This window comes from Lithobates pipiens, unplaced genomic scaffold, assembly GCF_037356315.1.
Source record: "Lithobates pipiens isolate NorthernLeopardFrog02 unplaced genomic scaffold, aLitPip1_a1.2 Scaffold_27, whole genome shotgun sequence".
Lineage (NCBI taxonomy): Eukaryota > Metazoa > Chordata > Amphibia > Anura > Ranidae > Lithobates > Lithobates pipiens.
Genome location: NW_027507788.1, coordinates 97,171,755 through 97,192,856, shown reverse-complemented (window position 1 = coordinate 97,192,856; position 21,102 = coordinate 97,171,755). Strand labels below are relative to the sequence as shown.

Sequence of the window (21,102 nt, the reverse complement as noted above, 5' to 3'; positions counted from 1 at the left end):
CGTGATATTTTAGAAAGCTTCCTTCATATGGAATCACATTTTACTTGGAGGACAAGTGCCCACATCAAAACCTTTTAGGGTCGGTTCACACAGTGGCGACCCGTCAGGCGACTTAGCCGCCTGACAAGTCGCGTCCCGCTCTATGCAATGGAACCGTTCTAATTGGAGCGACACAAGTCGCTCCGACTTAGAAAAAGGTTCCTGTACGACTTTTGGGGCGACTTGCATTGACTTCTATACAGAAGTCATTTCACAAGCTGCCGCTAAAGTCGGATCCCGGTCGCCTGAGGCAGTCGCGCTGCAAGTCGTGCTGCCTCAGTGTGAACGGGCTCTGACAACACTACAGCACAGTTCTTAATCAGAGGTAAAAAAACAAACAGAACTTGTGTGTTAGGGCTGTAAGGCAAAAATCTGGACACCAATCAATCTGTTATCTCTAATTCCGTATAAATCTTCTTACTCTACTCTATTACAAAACACGCGGATTAAAACTATGTTCCATTAGTTCTGATAACACAGTAAACGTATATATACACAAGGCGGATATTTTCCCCCAAAGTACACAGATATAAGTGGTGAAAGTCAACACTGAATGCATTAACACATTGCACTTTACAGATTGTGACATTAAGGGGGAGATTTACTAAAAGTGAAGCATTTAGAATCAGGTGCAGCTGTGCATGATAGCCAGTCAGCTTGTTCAATTTAACATTGACAATAAAACCTGGAAACTGATTGGTTTCTTTGCAACACTGACCCAGATTCTCCGGTTTTAGTAAATCAACCTCTATGTGACATTTGATTATTATAATAAATATTATAGTAAAATGTCAATTCATTAAAGCCCCATGTGATATTTTCATTCATTTATACAATTTACTATGCAAGTTAGCCCCAAGAAAAACCACCTATACAAATAACCGCCTCATTTTTGGTGTCCTCATTACACCAAATTTGGTCCCCAAATTCCAATGATATTAATATTTGCTTAATTCCAAGGCACCCCTTCTCACCCAGCTGCTGTGACAGTTTAAATGACCCCACAACACATAATATTGGACAGGTGGGTGGAATACATTTTCTCATGCCCATGCAACATGTCTTCTTATCCTGCCCCCTAACTACAGAATCCCACACTTTTCTATAAATAGGTCCTGAACTCTAAAACGGAACTCTGAAAAACTCCCAGAGATTGCATCTTCTGGTCCTGTCTTATCGCTAGGATGCTGCTAAGACATGCCCAGCTGTTACTTTTCACTTCCACCATCACAAGAGTGAGCTCTTTTTCTGATTCAAGCCCACTCACATGCGCTCTCTCTCTCCTCTGACACAGTAACACTGAGTTATTTGAAAGTTCACTAATGTGATGATGGATGTGAACAGTAACAGCTGCAAGTCTCTTAGCAACCTCCCAGCAACAAGGCAGGACATAGGGATGAAATCTCCAGTTTTTCAGTTAGGCTTCATGAGGTATATAAATGGCCTACACTTTTTATAAGAGCATCATTCAACTTTGGTCAAACTGCACAGTTTATTTACAGATCCCCCTTATCTGCATAGGCAGTTTTTGGTAAAGGTGAACTAAGCTTTAACCTTTGTTGACCTGGCCTCCACCCCTTAATCATGTAGCTCCTTCACTCAGCTTTGGCATCATTCCAGGTCTCACTTTCCAGTGAGGGGAAAAATGCCATTTTAGGCGTAAAAATGTATTATGTTCATGTCATGTGGAAACTATTATTTTATGTGATATTTATTTTTGCCAACTGTCCATTTTTAGTGTGAAATTCATATAGCCACAATATATATATATATATATATATATATATATATATATATATATATATATATATATATATATATATATATATATATATTGTAATATATCCATATTACACTAAATTGTCAAATTATTAGGTTCAAGTTCCTCCAGTGAAGGGCACGGTTAATGCTATACTAAGTCATTTTAGACAACTGTGTACTTCCACCTTGTGGCAACAGTTTGTTGAAGATTCTCTTCTGCTCCACCCTCTGCATAAAGCCGGCTTTATAAAGACATGGTTTGATGAATTTAGTGTGGAGGAACTACAATAGCTTACATAGAGCCTTAACCTCAACTCTATTGAACACCCTTGGGATAAATGAAAACACTGATTGTGACCCAAGTCTTCTAGTTCAACATCAGTATGTGATCTTACAGAACAAAATGCCCTTAATGACACATTCCCCCACAGACAAACTCCAAAATCTCATATAAAGCCTCCCCAAATGAGTGAAGGCTGTTGAATCCAGAAAGAAGCCCATTGTATATATGTAGATTTGACAAGCTGTTGGCTGTAGTTATCAGTTCCTTTAAATGTTGACTTCATCATGATAGTTCGAATTTGATTAGTTGCATAACATCACCTTTTTAGTTTCTAATAAGACAACTCTACTGCTGTTAGTTTAGTATATACTAGTTTGACTCTAGACATGGTATGTTGAAATCAAGCACGTATGTACAACAAAACAAATGGATTTTCTTTTTACTGATATCAAAGTCAGCTTTTAAAACACCATGGTTCACAATGTTCTCTTTTTTTTTGTATGTAAAATTTGTAAAAATGTTATTGCAACCTGTAAAGTTCCCTTTCTGAAGCATAATTTCCTCTTTTCAGGATGATGTCAAGTATGCAGAGCTTAAATTCCCAAACAATAATTCAACCATGGCAACCGTCCCACCACCTGTGGAAACAGAGTACAGCACTGTGAAAACTTCCATCAAGCAATAGAAGATCAATGAACTGAGAAAATATCTAATGAAAGTGGCTGAGGACATTGCAAGCCAATGTCAGGATAAAGCATTTGAAATCTGGACTAATCACCAAGACATATACCTCTAGACTCCTGTAGATCAGGATCTACACCTCCCATTTCATCAGCAGTGGCATCCCTTTTGAAAGCTTTTAGGTTCTACCGCACACTCCATAGGTGCTAAACTGTGCCTTGTCTAAAAATGATTAAAATTTTTTAAACCGTTTAAATTTACAGAAAATACATTTTTTAGAATCTGTTAACCAATAAACCAGTTTACTGGTGCTTTTAACATGGTTAGAAGTTAAACATACTGTAGTTTATACAAAAATATACAATATAACATTTATAAATATGCAAGCAAAATTTTTTGAAAAAAAAAAAGTTGAGAGGAACAGAAAATATACATTCTAGTCTTTAACAAATAATTTTCCTGCAATTCCCAAACTGAATTTCTTGAAGACCTCATGCACACTGGATGTTTTTGAATGTTTTTACAGCAGCTGTTTTTGGCTTCAGACATTTTTTTCTACAGTCCTTAAACTCCCCATCATGTTATCCTATGTGTCCATGCACGCTGGGGCGTTTTTTGGCTTTAACCACTTGCCGACCAGCCGCCGCAGTTGTACTGCGGCAGAATGGCACGGCTGGGCGAAACAACGTTATGTAATGTCACTTCACCCTGTGGCCACTAGGGGCTTGTGCGCCCCCTGAGCCGATGCGAGTGCCTGAGTGATCACCCTTGACACATGGTGAACCGGAATCTGAATCTGTGTGTGTAAACACACAGTTTCCGGTTCTCTGAGGGGAGAACAGACTGATTGTCTGTTCATACAGAGTATGAACAGTGATCTGTTATCTCCCCTGCACAGTCCCCTCCCCCTTCAGTTAGAACACACACTAGGGAACACAATTAACCCCTTGATCGCCCCCTAGGGTTAACTCCTTCACTTCCAGTGACATTTTTACAGTAATCAATGCATTTTTATAGCATTGATCGCTGTATTAATGCCAACGGTCCCAAAAATGTGTCAAAATTGTCTGATGTGTCCGCCATAATGTTGCAGTCATGATAGAAATCACAAATCACCACCATTACTAAATAAAAAAAAAATATTATAAAATTGCCATAAAACTATCCCCTATTTTGTGGCCGCTAACTTTTGCACAAACCAATCAATATACACTTATTGCAATTTTTTTGTACCAAAAATATGTAGCAGAATACATATATTTTTGGGGGATATTTATTATAGCAAAAAGTTAAAAATAATGATTTTTTTCAAAGTTGTTGCTTCTTTTTGTTTATAGCGCAAAAAATAAACACAGAGGTGATCAAATAACCACCAAAATAAATCTCTATTTGTGGGGGAAAAAAAGATGTCAATTTTATTTGGGTACAACATCGCACAACCGCGCAATTGTCAGTTAAAGCGACGCGGTGCCGAATTGCAAAAAATCTTCCAGAGCTGAAGCGGTTAAAAAAAACCCCCAAAAATAATGGGTTCTGAGAGGAGTTTTTCAGCTGTAAAAATGCTCATAAACACTCAAAAACATGGCTCACCAGTGTTTGCTAATGTTTTCGAACCATTAACAACAAAAAAATGTATTTGCAAAAAAAAAAAAAAAAAAAAAAAGCTCTAACATTGAAGTCTTATTTAGCCTGATTTACGTAAATCAATCCATATGTGACTACAATACACATTAGTGATGTAAGGGGGCAATGCATGGAAACAGAGTATGGAACCAGAAATCTGACACACTCAGAAATGTGAATGAGAAATTGGTGGAGCATGAGACAGGGCAGGTACATATTAGCCTTTTTTTAAAAACTGGGAGTTCTTATTTAAATTTACCAATTGAGAGTAACGTTAAAAAAATAAACGTAAAAAAAAAAAATTAACCTATAAATTTGCACTAAATGTATAGATAATTTTAAAGAAAACTATTTACTTTCATAGTATACTTCACTTTGGATGGATGTTTATAAACGGAACAAATGATGTACATAGAGGACAGTAATATATTAATTCTAGCTAAAAGGATGTAATTTTTATTTTATCCAGAATCACAAATGGACTCTGTATTACACATTGCTATCATAAACCAGAATGAAGGCTCTCTATGAGATGTCTAACTGGTTTCTTGCATTTGAGAAGATAATATTTCATAGCTAACTATGGAAAAATACGTAAAACATAGAATTGCACAAAAGGTTGTGTTAATCTTTAATTTTCTTATATTTGCAGGCTCACAGGGAAATCAGTTTATAAATGGTATTTTTAATCTGTCTTGTATCTTTAGGTTCACATAGACTCCCAAAGTATCTTTGGTGCCCAATAAGTAATATTTATATTCTGATTGTTTACATGAAGGAACTGTAGATATAGATAGATTAGCATATCTATTCCAATGTTCCCTTGTACATTGTGGTGGGTAACAAGGGGTTTATATGGCCCCTCCATTGTAACAAATTTAGATTTCTACTGGGCATTATGGATACCCCAGGAGTCTGAACTGGTATAATAGAAAAATAAATGGGAACTTGTACAAACAAAGAAAATGATTCCTCTGACCAGCCCTAGCCTGATTTATTTATGTAAACTTATTTTTTTTTTAAATATAGATATATATCGTATTTATCAGTGTATAACACACACCCTAATTTTTAGAGGGATGTTTCAGGGAAAAAACTTCCATATTAAATAACGGAAGCAAAAAAAAGGGTCAGTGCCCATTAATACAGCCTGATCAGTGCCTATTTGCAGCCTTGCCATTGCCCATCATTGTAGTTTGGTAAATGCCTATCATTGCAGCCTGCTCAGTGCCCATATACAGCCTCACCAGTGCCTGTTAATTTAGCCAGTGCAGATGTAGACAGAGCCAGATCTCCTGTGAACTTGGCTCAGCTTAGGACTGGGTGTGACTGCGAGCTGAGCTGAGTCGAGATGAGCCGAGACCAACCAGCTAAGGTCCGGCTCTGTGTCTAATCTGGCGGTGCTCGTCCCCTCCTTCCCGTCCAAGGCAGCACTATGTCAGTGTATAAAACGCACCCATGATTTCCCCCATATCTTCGGGGGGGGGGGGGGGGGGGGGGGTGCGTGTTATACGCCAATAAATATGGTAATTAATATAGAGGTCATAAATCAGTGAATTGACTTTAAAAGATTTATGAAAGAAACGCTCATTGGTTGCCATGGAAAAAGCATACAGTTTCTCTAGATGCTTCCTTACTTATTTTTTATTTTATTTAAAATAGCATGTAATGTTTATTGCTGTCACGTAGATTATCTGTATGTTTACGGATCTGACTATACAAAGTACCCAAGCTCAACCCTTAGCTGGATTGCCACTAAAATACAAAAATCCTATGTAAGAGCTTCTACAAGCCATTGAAGCTCAGTCATTGGACTGTTGAATAGTGTAGGGTGGGGCTTAGCTCTTAGGCAGAGGCCAGGGGCTTTTGCATAGCTGGTTGGTCAGACCACAAGAGCTAAAAATAAAGACACATTGGGGTTGATTTATTAAAACTGAAGAGTGCAAAATCTGGTGCAGTTGTGCGCTTGATGCAGAGGAGGCTGGAGCCCAGAAAGGAGGTAAGGTAAGTATAACATTTTTGTTATTTAAAAAAAAATAAAAAATTACAGCCTGTGTCTGTCTGACATACATTTAAATAGACCTAAAGTCCAAATCTTAAGTTTCCAACTTTATGTAATTAAAAAATCCTAAATGCACATTCATTTCTGGATTCTAATGCTAGGTTTTTCTAAGACGGCTTTATATAAATACAATCCTGTTGGCATACTTGCTGTATTATATTCTGAGAAATCGATATTTTTGATATGTAAAGCAGTGTAAATTATTTCAAGTTCAATAAAAGATTGTTATCTTGTCTCTTTGTTCGTGTATTTTTCTTCCAATAGAAAATAATGCAAATATACATTTGGAGTTGTTTTTATCTTTGCCATACATTGCTTGGACAGTTAGACTACAATGGACATGTAGGCAGGTTGCCTACAGAATTAATTTAGACAGTGGCTGGTTCAAGCTGAGGGAAAGTGTTACATGTGTGCTATGGCTACAACCCACCTGTGGGGAAGGCTGGGTTCGGTCTTTTTTTCATCTCAAGAGAGATTGCGTGATTACTGTGAAAGGGGACTGCTGCGCCTTGCAATCTGTCAAAGGGACGAGAGAAGAATAGACATGCTGGTAGGTTAATTGACTTCTGTCCAAAATTGGCCCTAGTATATGAATGGGGACCTTAGATTGTGGACTCCTTGAAGGTAGTGACCATGTGAGTGTGCAATGTACAGGGATAGGGGTAGACACTCAGTAAGGTTGAATAAAGACACCAGTCCATCCAGTTCAACCTGAGTAACTATGAAACTATGACCTCTTGGAGGTATGCCTGGGGAGCGTAGTAGGGATAGTCAGGCATATGTTAGGGATAGCACAGTTCATGTTTTACTGTACAGGACATTTTAAGTAAAGTTGCATGGCCTGGTCTGAAGCCATTTAAAAAGGGTGCATGATGGTGCTGGGCATTTGAAAGAACAGGGTCAGTAAAGTGCAAATTGGGTATGAAGTAAAACCACTACAGAAGGTCTACTCAGCAAGACAAGCAGGAGGAGTAATGCAGTTGATATGGGTAACCAAGGACTAATGCAAGGTACATTGCAGACAGTCATAAAGCGTGGTTACTGGTGATTGGTCCTTAGTAGTGAGGGGGTTGGTGATCTGGCACCCTACCCAGCGGGTCAGTTCCCCATAGCAACCAGGACTCGTAGCCTGGTCACATGGAATGGAAAAGAGCTATCAAGTGCATGCATGAGGTCCATGCTATATGCATGGCAGGACCTCATTCTCCTACTGGGAGTGAGGTAACAGATTTATGCTGGACTGATGGAGAGTGCATGGCCTCAGTGGTGTCCCTCCTAAATGCAACATACATCAGACAACAGTGTGTAGTGACACGGGACATGAAGAACTCTATATTTTATTACTGCACACAGGGGTTGATTTACTAAAACTGGTGAGTGCAGCTTTGCATGGCAGCCAATGAGCTTCTAACTTCAGCTTGTTCATTTAAGCTTTGACAAAAAAACCTGGAAACTGATTGGTTTCAATGCAGAGCTGCACAAGATTTTGCACTCTCCAGTTAGTAAATCAACCCCACAGTGACACCTGTATGGTGTCTAAGATAAGGAACTGTCTTAGTGTTGGATTTTCAAATGACTGCAGCTCCCTTCTGGTCCCCGGCATTGGTGAGTGCGTTCATAGCAAAAGGTACCCTCACATGCAGGGCAAGTGGACCCACTCACAGACAGTCTCTTTATCCTTCAGTTTTCTGTGTCTTCTTTTTTACATTTAATTCTTTATTACATTTTATTGGTTGTCATGCTTGCAATACAAGGGGAAGACTAGGTTTAAAACAGAGAGGCATTTCCCCCCTCAGCCTGAACCAAGAAATGTTTGACTGGTGGCTCTGAATACAGATATTGCAATCATTTACACATGGTGAACATTATAAAACTACCTACTTCCCATTCAGACCTGTGCTTTGCAGAGAGGTGGGTCTTCCCACACTAACCTCCTCTGTGGCTCTGATATGTCATGTGAATGAATAATACGAGACTCGGTGGATCTGGTGAGAAGTGGGGATTGCTAGAACATGGTTTAACTTTTCACATAGCGCATCCTCTAATTGCTGATACACCTTGGAATGCTTTTTGATCCACAAAAATCCGTCCAAACTATAAAAAGGACTAGTTGACTGCATATGTTCCCCCTATCTCCAATATAATGTAAGAATAAGAGAGGCTCAGCAAGCTTGTACCCCATTGGCCTTTGACTATCATAAGGCACAACAAGGCTGTTTGTTTAGAAAAGTGAACATTCATGTATTGCAAAGAGAATGTTAATAAATACGGTTGACTTGTGTTAAAGGATAAGTTCACCTTTTGTAACATGTTGCACCCATATTCAGGCTGTAACAAACTACTTGCCCGCATCAGAGGTAAGGGCAGACAGTCTGCAGGACTGTAGCACTACATCCATCCATCCTCAGCCATCCCCATCCACCGCTCAATCATCCACATTCATGGCTCAGCCATCCCCATCCACGGCACATCTGTTCTAATCTGTGACACATCCATGCCACTACAGTGCCTCACAAAATATAATAGGTAGTCAAATTAGATTTGACATTTATGCCCCTAGAACAACTGATGGTGCTCCCTGCATGTGACCAGGCTGTGTAAAAGTCTTACACATGTGGTATAGTTATACAATATTTCTAAGACTTTTACACAGCCTAGCCACATACAGAGGCCCAATATGCAGGGAGCACCATCAGGCATTCTAGGGACCTAAATGACAGATATAATTTCTGGACAACCTCTTGCACTTTCGAAGGCCCTGGAGGACCAGAACAATGGAAACGCCCAAAAAATTACCCCATTTTGGAAGGTAAACACCCCAACATATATCCTATGAGGCATAATGAGTCTTTTCAACATATCATTTTCTTTCCACATTTTCCAAAAACTTGAGGAAAAAAATGACACTTTTTTTTCACACAAAGTTGTCCACTTATACAATATTTCTAACACATAGCATGTACATAGCCACAATTTCACCCACAAATATATTCTGATACTCATTTCTTCATTTATAGAGCAAAAAAAAACAGCAGTGAATAAATACCACCAAAAGAAAGGTCTATTTGTGTGGGAAAAAAATCATATGGGTACAATGTTGAATGATTGAGTATTTGTCATTCAAAATGGGAGAGCACTGAAAGCTGAAAATTGGTCTGGTTAGGTAGGGGGTTTAAGTACCCAGTGGTTACATTTTAATGCATTATTTCTTTAGAATTGCCAAACATTATATATTCCTGGAGTAAAAATTTAATAATGTGTTGATTATGTATGGTATGAAGGGTTGAACACGCACCACAGACACAGATTTAGCCGCTGCGATAAAGAAAATCTTTATAAATAAAACTAAGTTTCATAAACAAACAAAAATATTGCTTTTTGACAAGCAGAAGTACAACTTGAAAATATATTTAAAAAAAACTGTAAACTCTAATGTTGGTAATATATTCAGATAATATGTGCAATGGAATTACAGCCAATAAATATTTATAAACAAAAAAATTGAAAAGCATTTTTCTTATTTTTATTTTAATCTTACAGCAGCTTAGTAGATGCCCCCTATGTAGATGCCATGTTATTTTTTACATCAAACTTCAATTTTCATAGTCTTTTGACTAAAATGCTATTTTATTTTTAGTTGTATTTTATTCGTCTGAATTGTTTTAGTCTTAAGCCTCATACAAACGATCGGCCTTCCATTGGACTTTTCTGTGGATTTTGTTCCCAAGGGCATTGGCTGTAAACTTGTTCTGCATACACACGGCAGAACATTTTCAGCCAACTTTCACCAAATCACATGGTTTTTTAGCTCTTTACCACCACGCTTTGGGCAACTTCTGCTACTGTTGTCTGATCTTTAGCATTGGTTCTGAGCATGCATGTTTGTCCTATGGACTTGTGTACACACGATCGGATTATCCTCCATCGGACATTTGTTGCTTGAAAGTTTGAGAACATGCACAGCGAACATTGTCCATTGAAAAAACGACAATTGTCCGATATAGCATACACACGGTCGGATTGTCCGATAAAACAGGTCCGTCGGACCGTTGTTGTCAAAAAGTCCAATCGTGTGTATAGGCCTTTAGTTATATGTTAGTTGCCGAAAACAGTATTAATTAGTTAGGCCTCCTACAGAAGATTCAATATTTTGGGATAGTAAACTTTTCTGTGCTCAATAGCTATGATAGAAGAACAGAATTTGAGAATAAAGACAGTATCTGAGTTCTAAAGTCTATCGAAAAAACTAATTTCTGCATCTTCTTCCTGGCTTGCAGAAAGCAGGCTACGAGGTCTTTCAAGCAAACCACATGCTTGGTGTCATAAATCAATTTCAAAATAGTTGTATGAAAAATGAGGAACCTGAATAACGAAGCTGTCATAATCATTACGGTACATCACTGATGTTTCATGAAGGCACAGTCTTAAAGTGGTCTTACTAGCTACGCCGCGTACACATGATCAGATTTTCCAACAACAAATGTTGGATGTGAGCTTGTTGGCGGAAAGTCCGACCGTGTGTATGCTCCATCGAACATTTGTTGTCAGACTTTCCGCCAACAAATGTTGGCTAGCCGGTTCTCAAATGTTCAGCCAACAAATTTTTGTTGTCGGACTTTCCGATCGTGTGTACACAAATCCGTCGCACAAAAGTCCACGCATGCTCAGAATCAAGTAAGAGCCGGAAGCGATCGGTCTTGTAAAACTAATGTTCGTAATGGAGATATCACATACATTCGTAATTGTTGGCCAATATTTGTGTGACCGTGTGTATGCAAGACAAGTTGGAGCCAACACCCTTCAAACAAAAATCCATGGTTTTGTTGTTGTAAAGTCCGAGCGTGTGTACGGGGCATTAAAGGTAAACTTAAAAACTACTTGTTGGTTGTATAGGCCAGCTAAATTATGTAATGGAGTACTAAGACAAAGTGTTGGAAAAGGTAGAAATGGCGCAAACATTAACATTTCTTACAGAAAAATGAGAAAGAAATAACAATAAAGGCATATGGCAGTTACTGTACACAACAGCAATAAAGAACATAGACATGATTGTAAAGTCAGGTCTGTGGAAAGTAATAGTATGGAAACAAAAACACATTTTGAGAACAAAAGTGGGCTGACACAGGTAATGGTAATGATGATGATGATGATGGATTTACAGAATGTAAGCAGATTCTAACCAACAGACAAGAATCACTAATGTCTCATTGATATAAATATGCACATTACACCACATTCTCTTCCCTTTTTATTCTATAATATACAGTAATAATACTTTTATTTCAGTTATTACTAACATTACAAAAAAATATTTTTACTATTTTTACTATTTACTAATAATTTTTAAAAGTGTTTATTGTGCTAATTCATTTTAGAAAAGGTTGACTTCAAGGATTCCCAGCACATGCCCAACTGTTCCTTTTCTCCCTCTGCTGCTCTATTTAGCACTGCGATCTAAATGAAAGTGACTGTAAAGTCTAGTTTTTTTTTCTATTAAAATAAAAAACATGTTAGACTTACCTGCCCTGTGCAGTAGTTTTGCACAGGGTAGCCCGGATCCTCCTCTGCTTGGGTCCCTGGCTGGAGCTTCTGGCCCCTCCCTCCTAGTTGAGTGACCCCACAGTAAGCAGCTTGCTATGGGGGCACCCTAGCCGAGCCACAGCTCCGTGTATCCATTCGGTTCAACCCATCCCCTCTCTCTCCCTATTGGCTAACTGAGTTTGATTGACAGCAGACAATGGCACCACTGCTGTTTCTCAGCCTATACTGGATGATCGAGGCATTTGTGGACATCGCTGGATTAAAATGGACTTCAGGTAAGTGTTGGGGGGCTGCTGTGCATAGAATGCATTAAGATAAAAAACCTGCTGCCTTTACATCCACTTTAAGGATCCATTCCCACTTGGCATTTCCAGAACTTGTGATAAAGCGCACAGAAAATGCATGTTTTGCTGTGCTTTTTGGAAACACATAGTGACTACTCATCCTGCTTGTCGTGCCATTAATTGTTAATGGCACCCCAAGTGTGGGTGGCAGAAGCACGTTTGTTGCCCGTTTTGACGCACTTGGTGAAAAAACACACCATGCTCTGCTCCAAAAAAAGTTTTGGAGCTTCTTTGGGATGTTTGTCACTCAGAGGGCAGCCAATTCAAGTAATTGGACTGCCCTCTGCATGATGATTAGAAATGCTCAGAAAATGCAGGGAACATGTGTTTCCGCAATGGTCAGATGTGAACCCAGCCTAAACACCTGGTACATCCAGGTATGGAGGTACATGTTGCTTACTCCATATGACAGTACTGGGCCAATCAGCTTTGCCTCTCAGGAAGTCTATAGTCCTGTGTAAGCTAGGAGTCCAGCAATTAACACGATTAAGGCGGAAATAAACCCGTCAAATCAGTGGGTTTACTTCCGCCTTAATCGTGTTAATAGCTAAAGCTGGCCATACGCTGTCCAAACGTTGTTTAGGAATCCATTCAGATCCACCGACAGCTTGAATTTCAGCTCATTCAGCAGCAATTGGCTGGAAATCCAGCCGCGTATGGCAAGCTTAGGGCAGAACTTCAGCAGAATCTACCCTAGGTTAATTATTGGGCATGTACAGCTGTGTAAATCTGTTAAAACCACTACTACAGGGTAAAAAAAACACACCTCCGCCTATAGAGTATTGATTACAGTTTGACTACTTGTCATTTAAAATGTGAGAGTCACATTCCAATGATCTGCTGTGTGTTTTATAAAATGTGACCTTTCTATGATGAGTCTTAGCCCCTGTACACACGGTCGGAGATTTCCACAACCAAATCCGTCGGATTTTGCCCGTCGGATCTTGTCCGTGATGACGTAATTTTGTTACGATGGGACTACATTCAGTCTAGTAGCCAATAGCTTTGATGTAGGAATTTGATCTGAGCATGCGTGGCACTTGGTCCGATCAAAATTCTCTACACATGATTGGATTATGTCCGACCGGCCCAGTTGGTCGGGAAATATTTCCAACATGTTGGAAAGATGGGTCCGACGGAGATTCTCCAACCGTGCGTTAGTTTCATACTGCTGCGCGATTCTTTGTATCAGTGCTCATAAATAAGGTCAGAAAGCTTTAGTCTTCTGCATTTTTTTTATTTATTTCTTTTTTGATTGAAGATTTTTAATGTACAGGTGAGAGAACTGTACATGATGATTTTTTTTTTTTTTAAACGCTGTATGCAGCAAATCACAGCATTTGATAACGAACATACGATCGGCTGTGGTCACACAGGGGTGGGTGGTGGGGTTTTTAAATGATTGCTAGTGATGTACTTTTTTCATAACCAATTGACAGAAGTAGCCATGTAATGCTATGTATTCCCTGCTAGCCACACTCATCTGGCTTTTCACACAGCTTCTATATGAAACTGTAACCTCTTGTTACATGTCGTTGCAGCATGTGTGTGGCTGACTCTGCTGCAATCTCAAAGAAAGTATGGTGTGCATTTTGACCTACCATTCTCTAAGGCTGTGTTCACATATGTGCGAATTGTGTGGGTTTCCCTGCATCCAATTCGCATGACAGGCAAATTTGCCCGCCTCCCATAGGAGCCAGTTGAAACAGGTCGGGGTTTCCGCATTCCGCACCCAGAAGGGTCCTGTGCGTCTTTGGGTCCGGTTTAGGTGTGGATTCGGGAAAAAATTGTGACCTGATTTGCACCTGAACTAGTGAACAGGGAAAATGCTAGTAGCCTGGCTGTGTCATGCTGCTCTTTTCACTTCTCCAGTGAAGTTCTAATCTGCATGCTTGTTCAAGGAACTGAAGCCATAGGATCAATATGACAGTCAAGCAGTTGGCTTTATCAGAGGAATGACTCCACAATGGCAGGCTGGTCTCAGCACAGATTTTCTTTAGTTTTTGGAAAATTTCTTGACAAAGTGCTGGTCTAAATGGCACCCTTGTACCACCATACCTCCTAAGCCTGGTTTCCCCCACTTCTGCAGATGTAAGTAGCCCACCACTCAGAACTTAGCCTGACATGGAATGTATGATGACCACAAATGGACAAGATGCCCTCCTTTGACCATGTACTGCACATATTATCTACCATGCTGCCTGGGGTATGATTCCCCCTTTGCAGAAGGCAACATCATAGGAGCTCTGCAGACTGAACTCTGTCATGGGTGACACCTCACTCCAATTGCACTGCCGTGGGTGGCTCTGCTGTATCTGGGCGGCTCTGCATGCACAGAATGTACCGCTGGTGGAAAGGCGGCTGCGCACAGCTGGTCTTGCAAGCACTAATGGTTGTAACTAAGACAATTTAATTTATTTTCATTCTTGAAGGGGTCATAAAGAACTTCGCACACTCCTGTTCACCCCTGTACCTCCCCCTGTTAGGGCACATCCATTGTGTTGGGGGGTAATTTTAGGGCTATCTACAGAGTAAACCTTTGTACTACAAGGGCTTTTGGTGACACAAAGTTGTAAAATGAATATGGCGCTCAAATACTAGGATACCCATATTGTAAAGGAGAACTCCAGGCTAGGTTGATGAGTGCAGCCTAAAGCCAAAATTACGGGTACACAATTTTTCATTTTTTTTTTTATTTAACATACAAATTAACATGGCTGTTATGTGTTGCCATAAACTCCCTTTTTCTTCTGGAACTTTGCTGAGATTGTGAGCCGTGGCTTGCCACAAGTTGACTTTTTAATACCAATAGTTGTGGTCAAAAGTAAGAAAAAAAAGTCACACAGATCAGAATTTTTAAAAATGTAACACAATCAGCTGATCAACTAGAAATGTGACAGCACTTTAAAGTAAACCTGTCAACCATTTTGAATTGTTATGCCCCGTGCACACGAGCGGATTTTCCGTTGGAGAAAACTTGGATGGTTTTTCAGATGGAATTCCGCTCAAGCTTGGCTTGCATACACATGGTCACACAAGTTTTCTGAACTTTCGAACGTCAAGAACGCGGCCACATACAACACTATGACAAGCCGAGAAAATGAAGTTCAATGCTTCCGAGCATGCGTCGAATTGTTTCCAAGAATGCGTAGGAATTTTGCGCCTCGGAATTTGTGCAGAGGATCGGAATTTCCGATCGCAACTTTTTCCGACCAAAAAATAGAGAACCTGCTTAATTTTTTACTGGCTGGAATTCTGCCAGCAAAAGTCTGATGGAGCATACACACGGTTGGAATTTCTGACCAAAAGCTCTCATACGACTTTTGCTGGCAGAATTTCTGATCGTGTGTGGCTTTAGTGGTAAATTTCTGCCTAGATTTGCTCTTTTCATATCTGCTGGAAAGTGTGCTCCTCACATGAACGGTGGCATGAGTGGTAGTTGGCAGGGTAGAGTCTGAGAGAGGTACACAGAAGAGACTTTACGGGCTGATCCTTAAGAAAGGAGACCTAGTGGTATTTGCTTTAGGGCCGACTTTAATTTCCAAAAGTTCAAACTTTCTGACAGGTACTCATGAATGTAAAAGTTGATTCTCCTGATAATGGAGGAGAAATACTGCCCTTCCCTGAAATGTGACATCAAATGTTGTAATCTTTATTTGGCATAAAGTGCTAGTGCCAATGAATGTTTGCATTCTCACATGCATTTGTTGGGTCCTTAAAGTGGAATCTAATAAAAAGAACCCTGTGATACATAAGCTGGGCATAGATGGCTCAAATTTTGGCTGGTTCCTGCTGAACTAACTGAAATGTGAGCTGTTGGTGGCCCTGCAAGCACCACCTAGCTCGAAGAAATTTGATTTAAAATCAGCTGCGCCAGGTAGAAAATTATTAGCTCACCAATTGCTGCATCCTTTCAGGTGCAGTTCCTGTTCAGGCAGTTCTTTTTGAACTTTCAAGCACAAAACCGCACATATTGCTTGGCGTATTTTGGGGTGCCATTAACAATGAATGACACCACAAGTGCAACATTAACTATTCTTTTTTTTACATTGTAAATGTATGCAAGATCACATGATACACAAGTGTGAATGCAAGCTTAGCATGGATGGGGGAACCACGGACTGAATAGAAATCAAGCCGTGTATCCCTACCCTTACCTCTGGGTGACTGAAAGGATTACCTTTTGGTTTCTAATACCTTGTACTTCCTGATATCACCTGTGAAGTGCTGAAATTTGCTTTTGGGTAATATCCAGAAGGAACCAACTTTTTATTTTTTTGTATTTAACAAAGAGTTTGCCACATGACTTTGTTAGACTATAATGGCACCAACTGGAGTTCTTCTTTAATAACCAGGGGCCAGTACTGCCATGGCAATAAGGCACTCAGGAGCTGGGTTAACTTAGACAATCTCATCCTTAGAAACATCTCCTGCGGGGTCCTTTGAGAACCACATAAGAGTCACATCATCCAGATATGAGGACGTTTTCCATGGTTCCTCTAGACACACGTAGCGGCACAGTAATTCCTACATCCACATTCAGGTTTTTAGATGGCCCATCCTAGGGGAAGCTTGGCGGTGTGCCCAGTCCCCTGCTCTCCATCTTCATTAATCTTCTCTCCATTAAGTTATTATTTGCTGAGTTGTCTTGTATTAAAAAGGAAAAAAAAAGGATGGAAATGTTTTTAAAGAAGTACAGTACTGATTTGTTTTTTTCCCACAAGAGAATGGGAGGAAAAAAATGTTCAGATTAAATTACAAAATAGTAAAAAAAAAAAAAAAATTCATAACTTATATAGACCAGCATCTGCTTTTTGGCCTCCACCATACACTAGGACACTAACTGGGGGCTATAAAAAATCTTCAGTTTGAGATCATAATAGAAACACAGAGTCTGAAGGATAAAAAAGCACCAACATAGCAGGAGTGCTTTGAAAGTTTGGGGCTACCCAGGCTGGGCCACAAGGTCAAGAAAAAAAGAGAACAATCGAAACAGAATGGAGAAGCAGAATACATGGAATAATAAAGTGGGTAAAGCCTTCAGCATGGAGTCAAGACTGTTAGGCATCCAAGCATGGCTTTCTAGTGGGAGAAGCCAGAGGTGGTCCGCTAAGCTTGTACGTGGGGTGCAACGTGGTGCACTGGCAATAGGTCACATAGTTAGGTGCAACGTAAAACTTGTATTAAAGTAATGCAGCAACAGAACACAACAAACCAGATGGGGCAGCTACCCAGCCGGGCCCATTCACAGTTCCAATAACGTGAAGAAGCAGGTTCAGAGTGAACCAACAGCCTCTGTTGAGGGGACAGAATGCGACCTGGTCATTTCATGCCCAGGCAGCAAGGTATCCAGAGAGATCCATTCCTATGCTTTCCTAGGTTAAGTAGGGTAAGGTACATTCTCAAATAAAGCACGCTAAATCCAGGGGCCAGGATTTAAACTCTGACACACCTAAGATGGCCACCAGAATCACATGGGCAGCCAGCATTTAATTGGATACTGCCCCAGCGACTCAGAAAACCATAGAGGAACCCTGTACAGAAAGGAGAAAAACCCCCAATAAAACGGGACTTTATAAGTGACTGAAAACACAAGTAATGGATATTATTACAATATTTTATTAAATACAAAAAATATCTTTAAACATGCATATAAAGAATTTAGAAAAATGCATCATCACAAGCAGCACAATATGATACATAAAATAGCTCAAGCACACGTCCAACCCGACGATCGTTTCAGGCAGATCCTGCCCTTCTTCAGGGAATTTCTAGACCTCATAGAGAGCCCACTAATAAAAAAAAAACACATATAAATATTAATGTATTAATTCACTTACTACTTACATTTAACAGCATATATCATAGTCAGAAGCATGGAGAGACATATACAAGTTTTTTTACATTACCAATAAAATTTGAATCTGTCTGATATTCCACGTAACATGTGATGATTTTAGACCCAGACAAGCTGGTATTCCTATGGCCCTGAACGCCAATGAACCCCAACAAGGGTCACACAAATGGTCCACTCCAACCTGCCAGAAAAGGCCAAATGGATGTTCTGAAAAACAACAACACAATTAATCTTATCCATATATATATATATATATATATATATATTGTAGACATGTCACTGGAGAAGTGATCGAGGGGGTGTACATCTCACCTAGGTTGCTACACAGTGTGAGATGGTAAATCCAGGATGGATCAGTTTCTCAGCAGCGATATGCTGCTGAGTTGTTATTTAATTTTGCCGGGCCTGGGTTTATATGGAATGGCAGGTAGGTTTGGTAGAGGGACCTGTCATTCCACATCCCCCGATCCAGTTCTGGGTTTGGGATCAGGTGAGCTTGGATCCTAATTAGCCTGGGAAGCTAAAGGCTCTGTAGGGTCTGCAGGTGATTGCTTCTCAGCCAGGGAATGAACAATCTGTGTGTTGAAGGAAGCTGCAAGCACAGCCACTGCTGGAGCTAAAACTCACCCTGCGATATCCAGGCGAAAGACGCTGTGTTTGTAAGTGTCAGATAGGTGAGCAGAACCTGTTAGTAAGCGCCCAGCCGGGCTAGGACTTTTATTTTTGTTGTACTTAGAAAGCACGGTGTTGCTGTATATTTTGTTTGCTGGACTGTTTGTACCACGAATAAACGCCAAGATCTGCTTTATCAAATTCCAAGTTTGCTGTGAACTGTGTCCAAACACACCCTACCCCGGGAAGATCCCTTACAATTGGTGGAGGTAGCGGGCAACGCGGTTGCTAGGGGCAACGGTGTGGACAGACTTGGCTACAGCTGCTGATGTCCTGGGTGAAAGCTGCAACTACACTCCAAAAACAGTCCAGCAACATGGAGGAGATGCTGAAGCAGTTTATGCAAGTGAGTTTGCAACAACAGCAGGCTCAGACAGAGGCCAATAGACGACATGAATAGTCCATGGCTGAACAACAGCAGATGATGGCTGCACAACAGCAGGCGCAGACAGAGGCCAATAGACGACATGAACAGTCCATGGCTGCACAACAGCAGATGATGGCTGCACAACAGCGGATGCATAAGGAAGAGTTGCAAGCTTTGCGCCAAAGCCAACAACAACTTATCGAGCACCTGATAGTAAATCGAGAGGCGCCTGTGGTTGCTAATCCACCCACAATGGAGGGAGCCGCTCCAGAGATTTTTTCTGGGAGAAGGACTGTGCAGAAAGCGCTGCAAAAGATGACTGCTGAGGACGATGTTGAGGCCTATCTAACAGTATTTGAGCGCGTGGCTGAGCGAGAGAAGTTACCAGCCGCTGAGTGGGCAGAGGTAATTGCGCCCTATTTAACAGGTGAATCTCAAAAGGCCTACTATGACCTCAGTGAGCAAGAGGTTAAGGACTATACTCGGCTAAAAGAGGAGATGCTTGCCCGACTAGGAGTTACTACTGCAGTCCGTGCCCGGAGGGTACGCAACTGGAGCTACAGTCTGGACAAATCAGCGAGGTCCCAGATGTATGACCTAATCCATTTGGCAAGAAAGTGGTTGGAGCCAGACACTTCTACTCCTGCACAAATCCTAGAGAAGGTCGTGATGGATCGCTACCTCCGAGCGCTTCCTACTGACCTGCAACGCTGGGTGGGACAAGGTGATCCTAAGAACGCAAACGAACTTGTCAACCTTGTGGAGAGGTTCCAGGCGACTGAGGACTGCCGCTGAAGACGTCTATGACGAAACGCGTCCGACGGAACCACGCCGTTACGTCACTTCCGGGTTGCCGTTGTTGTTCTGGTACGCAGGTGGAACGCAAACCGCGTATCTATCACACGGCCCCCGAAGGAAGGATTTGTTTGCGCTTTTGAACACTACGGAAAGGGCCCTATCCTAGGGGGAACACAGCCGTGATCTACCACCTCTATAGGGAGGTTTGTCCTGGTATATGAACAAGTGTTTCCATTTTCCGCTTGTGTTCTTAATGCTATTACATATGGCCCATGGTAGTTTCTGGGGTTAATCTGGAATTTTTTGGGGGAGTTTCTCATTTTAATCCCCTGATCAACTGTGGTTCTATACAATAGCCCACTTTATGAGAATTGTGGGTATTTTGTATATTTTTTATATTTTTTTGGTTGTTTATTTTTGATTTTTTGCTGTTTTTGCCTCTTATATACATATTTTTTATTGTGCCAATAAACCTTTTTTACGGATTACACTATGGAGGCTTCCATTTTTTTCCCCATGAGGACTTGAGGAATCCAAGCTGACACAGGCTCGGGCATCTATCACTAAACCAAGAACGGGATATCTGGAGATTGATTCTTAAGGCTCTTAACCCCTGTAGGGGTATCTACTTCTGGTGAGTAGGATTCCTGGTGGGGGAGCACAGAAGTCACAGTGAAGACTGAATAGGAAGCACAAAAGTCACTATAAGGATTTTTCTAGGATCCCTTGGACTAATACCATTGAACTTTCATTTTTTTTGGGACTTATTTTTTACATATATATATTTGCCATTTTGCTTATGTTTTATATATAGTTTTTGTTACTCATCCTCAGATTTTATTTTTTATTTTTATTTTTATTTTTATTTTTATTTTTATTTTTATTTTTTCATTTTTTTCATCTATTTCACTATTTCCATTTTAGGTGATATTGCACTTCGCACATGTGTTTTTTAGCCTTTATCGCCAAAAAAATTTTTGCATTATTGCATTTTTCATTTTTTGTATGCACTAACACATACACACACATATATTTTTTAACCATTTGGGTTCTGGGGTATGAAAAGCTCACATT

The 21,102-nt window shown here is 40.4% G+C and overlaps 1 protein-coding gene across 2 annotated transcripts in view; it reads left to right on the top strand.

Annotated features, from left to right (window-relative positions):
* The window catches only part of LOC143934021 (cell adhesion molecule CEACAM1-like), a 98,151-nt gene extending 91,469 nt beyond the window's left edge, over positions 1–6,682 (top strand). The window contains exon 11 of one of the 2 annotated variants that reach the window (XR_013263192.1): positions 2,655–2,691. Coding sequence is in view for 1 of the 2 variants with exons in the window: in XM_077457254.1 (XP_077313380.1) it covers positions 2,655–2,768 (114 nt within the window). In the remaining variant the exon portion in view is untranslated. Of the gene's footprint in view, positions 1–2,654 lie in introns of both variants that reach the window. The other variant, XM_077457254.1, reaches the window with a different exon arrangement.
* Positions 6,683–21,102: the final 14,420 nt, after the last annotated feature.